General features: G+C 34.9%; 1 protein-coding gene across 1 annotated transcript in view; it reads left to right on the forward strand.

Annotated features, from left to right (window-relative positions):
• The window catches only part of LOC107674359 (ATP-binding cassette sub-family D member 1-like), a 22984-nt gene that overhangs the window by 5089 nt on the left and 13250 nt on the right, over positions 1–4645 (forward strand). Inside the window, exon 5 of the mRNA XM_016468316.1 lies at positions 1590–1684. Within this exon, the coding sequence (XP_016323802.1) occupies positions 1590–1684 (95 nt within the window). The remainder of the gene's footprint in view (positions 1–1589; positions 1685–4645) is intronic.

The following is a 4645-nucleotide window of genomic DNA, read 5'->3' on the forward strand; positions in this document are numbered from 1 at the left end:
GTGTACTATCTACAGCTTCAGAAAATATGTTTACTTTGCACAGTATAACCAATTATCTATATGCATGCAATATGCATGTGGCTTACATTTGACAAAATGTATCCTATACAGTCAGTGCATACTAGGGGTTGCACCGACTAGTCGACTTCAGTGCTCTGCCAAGATGCTTTAAGCTTGACGTCGACTAGTTGCTGGTCCTATAGCGGGTGCAACAGGATAAGAAATCTCTGAAGGACTTCCACATTTACGCCCCGTTTCCAAACAGTTAAAATGACAAATAAATGCATACTCTGAAAGCGCTCCACAAGACATGTGAGATTATATTACTGGATGCTCGAAATTGAACGGGAGAATGCACGTTTTAAACCGCTTATTGTACAGGTAGGTAAGTTAATCGGCGTTCTAATCTAATGCGCTGCTGCACTGTAACGCACACACATTGCAGACAGTAGCTCGTACATCACGCGCAGATTGCGCGCACAGAATCATTCAGCGCGGAAATGTATTGTCAACACTGTTCTGTGATTTCGCAATAAAATAGCTTTGAAACTGAAAAGTTCAAGAATATATTTCTTAATAAATAAATCCCACAGCTTCAGTACTAGTAGAGAGACACTGCCAGGTAGAGTTCATTCACTCATGCAATCGCTCTCACTAATGCATTCATATGAATGTAATCTTTACTGTGCTGCTTTATCTGTATCTGATTTAGAACGAGCTTTGTTCATTAATGACGTCATCAGCGACTAGTCGACTTCGACTCGACTTTCATCACATAAAAGTCGACTTTAAAAAATCAGAAGTCGTTCAACCCCTAGTGCATACTGCTCGGAATTCTGTATCCCACAATGCAATGTGCTCAACTTTATCTTCCATTTCCAGTGTGGCAAATAAACTAGAAGGAATTTAAACTGTGAATTTATATTTGTTTTCTCTCTCATTATTTGATTGATATTCCAAAAGTGCACACAAAATTGGTTTACAATTTTCAAGGCAATAACTGGACGCCATTTGCTGAATTAAATGAGGTCATGTTACAACATTATAGCATATTACAGTTTAAACAGTTACAGGGGCATCCTTTATTAAAGTACACAACCGTTCAAAAGTTTGGGGTCAGTAAGATTTTTTTTTTTAAGACACCATAAATTGATCAAAAGTGAGAGTAAATACATTTATAATGTCACAATAGATTTCTATTTTAAATAAATGCTGTTCTTTTGAACTTTATATTCATCCTGAAAAGAATCCTGAAAAAATGAATCACCAGCTGCACAACAATATTAAGCAGCACATCTGTTTTTAACATTGAAAATTCAGCTTTGCATCACAGGAATAAATTACGATTTAAAATATAGTAAAATAGAAATACAATATTACAATGTTACAGTTTTTACTGTAAAATAAATGCAGCCTTGGTGAGCATAAAAAACTTTTTTTTTAAATCTTACAGATTCCAAACTTTTGAACAGTAGTGAATTTTAAGTACATACTGAACAGTACATAGTAATCAGTACTTTTATATTCTACAGTATACTGTACATTTACATTAAGTAATTGTCTTGTCATGTTTGTGTGTGTCTGCTCAGGTAACGTGATTGATGTGGAACAGGGCATCAAATGTGAAAACCTGCCCATAATAACTCCTACAGGGGATGTGGTGGTTTCCAGCCTGAATATACAGGTAAATTCCCATCTTAAACCCTTCTTGAGTCATTTTAATTCATAATCTATTTTTGCCAGTGCAAAATTGGTATGCGGGTGTAGTAGGCATTGCATACTTGTTACATCCAACTAGGGCTGTGTAAAAAATCGAATGCGATTTTCATGCGCATCTCGTCAGTAAAGCCGCTCCTGTGATTAGTAGTAAATCTCCAGCACGTGCTTTCAGATGGAGCGGCATTTACTACACAGAGCCACAGTTCACTGACAAGCTACACAAAATCGCGTTCAAAATTGCAGGCGATTCATTGCCGATTTTGAACGCGATTTTGTGTAGCCTGTCAGTGAACTACGGCTAATCACAGGAGCGGCTGACGAGATGCGCATGAAAATTGCATTCGATTTTTTGCCCAGCCCTGCATCCAACTAAAACTGCTCTCCATTTTCCAGCTAAGGAGACTGTATATTAAATCATTTCTATATCTATGCTGCAATATCTCGTGCTCATGCAGAATAAATGAGTCAGTGGTCTGATGCAACATGCTGTTCCCTGTATGATTTATGTGCATGTGAAGTGTGAATATGTCAATGTGGTTGTTAGCTGTTTCTCTAGCCTAGTTCTGTGAGTACTTCTATGATAATCCAGCATTGCTAATCAGTGCCTGATCTTTGACAGTTTAAAGTGGGTTTAGGTGAATATATATTATGAGACCCCCATAGAGAATTTGTATTTATGTATTTTGCTCATTCACTCTTACTGTGTCAATTTATGCTTGCATCACCTGTTATCTTACATTAGCTTATCTTTATGGAATTTGAATTAGGTTTCCCCATCTATGCGCTGGTGAGAGATATAGTCTGTACAATCCAAAACATGTTGGCAAGACTTGAAGCCGTAAAACTTTAAAGCTAGCAAGATAAGTGCAGCAAAATATGTTGCAGATTTTTCTTTGATATGTTCTCACCACGTCTGTTTATTATGCACATGTTTTAGATAACACCTACAGAGCTGATACATCGATTGTTGATTGATTGACAACATGGACATGTGTGGGTGTTTTTTTTTTTAGCATCAGGTTAATATTTAAGGAAAAAGGCACTTTAACTGGTCACTTTTTCTTAAACAATTTGTAATAATCGTTTAGCTTTTTTGCAGTGTTGTAGACCTGTGGGCCGGTGTCCTGCAGAGTTTAGCTCCAATCCTAATTAAACACACCTGAACCAGCTAATTAAGGTCTTACTAGGCATACTAGAAACTAGGGGTGCTCCGATCAGGATTTTTGAGGCCGATCACAGAAAGCAATATCTGCCGATAACGATCACCGATACCGATCTTTTTAAAGCCTTCTTTTAATCTTTTATAACTACTTATAGTGATACTCCAATCAGGATTTTTAGACATTTATTCAGGCCTGAATTTCATTTTTGAAAATGGGGGGAATTCCCCTCTTAGGTGACTCTTGTGAGAGGGGAAGCAGCTTTCACACAGGAGTCCGCAACCGTGTGCAGTGAACGCTTTATTAATCCGTTAACATGAGTTCGGAAAAAATACGCACTGCATTCGCCCTGCAAACGGAGTAATGTGTACCTGGCATTATGTGTGTGTGTGTGTGTGCGCTGCAAATGTGCATGAGCGCATGGTCTCCAGGAGAGCGAGCGAGCGCTGAATGGTTAAACACCGGCAAGAATTAAAAAGTAATGCAATTTATAAACTTTAGTGATGACGATTTAGTGACGATGTGACACTGCCTCGATTGTGCAAGTGACAATTCCTGTGTCAACTGTGCAGCGTGCAGCTCGTTCCTATCACTTGAAGCAAACATCCATCCCTTCTTAAAAGTCTGTGTTAAAAGAGAGCTGCCTGTTGCGCCATTGAATTAAGCCGACTGCTGTAGCCTATATCCAGTTAGGCGTGTTTTCCCTTTTTTAAAATTTGTGTATATACTGTTTGAATGACAGCTAGGTAAATCTGTTGGCAATCAAATATTCAATATCGCTACTCATCATAAGTACTTGGTACATTATCAGTGCAGCGGATCTATGTAACTTAAACTATTAAAAAAGCATTTTTGTTACTTGAAATAAAATAAACATTATCTGAAAGAAAATTAAATATAAAAACTTTTTATTTCAGCTTGTTTCCAAGGCAGCATTTCTCATTTTAGTTTAGTTTAACTTGATGTACTAAAATAACTAAAACTAAATAAACTAAAATAAAAAAAAACTAAAAAAAAAAAAACTATAGACATATTTAAAAAAAAAAATAATAATAAAATTGACAAAAACACACAACAACAAAAAAAACAAGGCAATATTTCTCATTTTAGTTTAGTTTAACTTGATGCACTAAAATAATTATGGTATTACAACTGTGAAATTACAAACAAAAAATACACATTCTGAGACATGAACTGAAATGAATTGTGAATTTTATTAACATTAAATCGTCCTCCTCCCATTTTCACCTCTAAATTATGGGAAGCTGTGTTGACTAGTGTATATATCATAGTTAATATCTATGTAACTTAAACTATTAAAAAAGCATTTTTGTTACTTGAAATAAAATAAACATTATCTGAAAGAAAATTAAATATAAAAACTTTTTATTTCAGCTTGTTTCCAAGGCAGCATTTCTCATTTTAGTTTAGTTTAACTTGATGTACTAAAATAACTAAAACTACAACTGAAAAAAAATATAGGCATATATCAAATAAAAACTACTAAAAATGACACAACAAAATTACTAAAACTTTAACTAAAATGAAAATGGGAAATATAAAAACTAATTCAAAATATTAATTGAAATACTATACTATAATACTATATTATAATATAGTATCTCAATGATACTAAATAATACTAAAATAACACTTTATATATATGTATATACAGTGGGTACGGAAAGTATTCAGACCCCCTTAAATTTTTCACTCTTTGTTATATTGCAGCCATTTGCTAAAATCATTTAAGTTAATTTTTTTTC

The sequence above is a fragment of the Sinocyclocheilus anshuiensis genome, unplaced genomic scaffold (genome assembly GCF_001515605.1).
Source record: "Sinocyclocheilus anshuiensis isolate Anshui unplaced genomic scaffold, SAMN03320099.WGS_v1.1 scaffold188, whole genome shotgun sequence".
NCBI lineage: Eukaryota > Metazoa > Chordata > Actinopteri > Cypriniformes > Cyprinidae > Sinocyclocheilus > Sinocyclocheilus anshuiensis.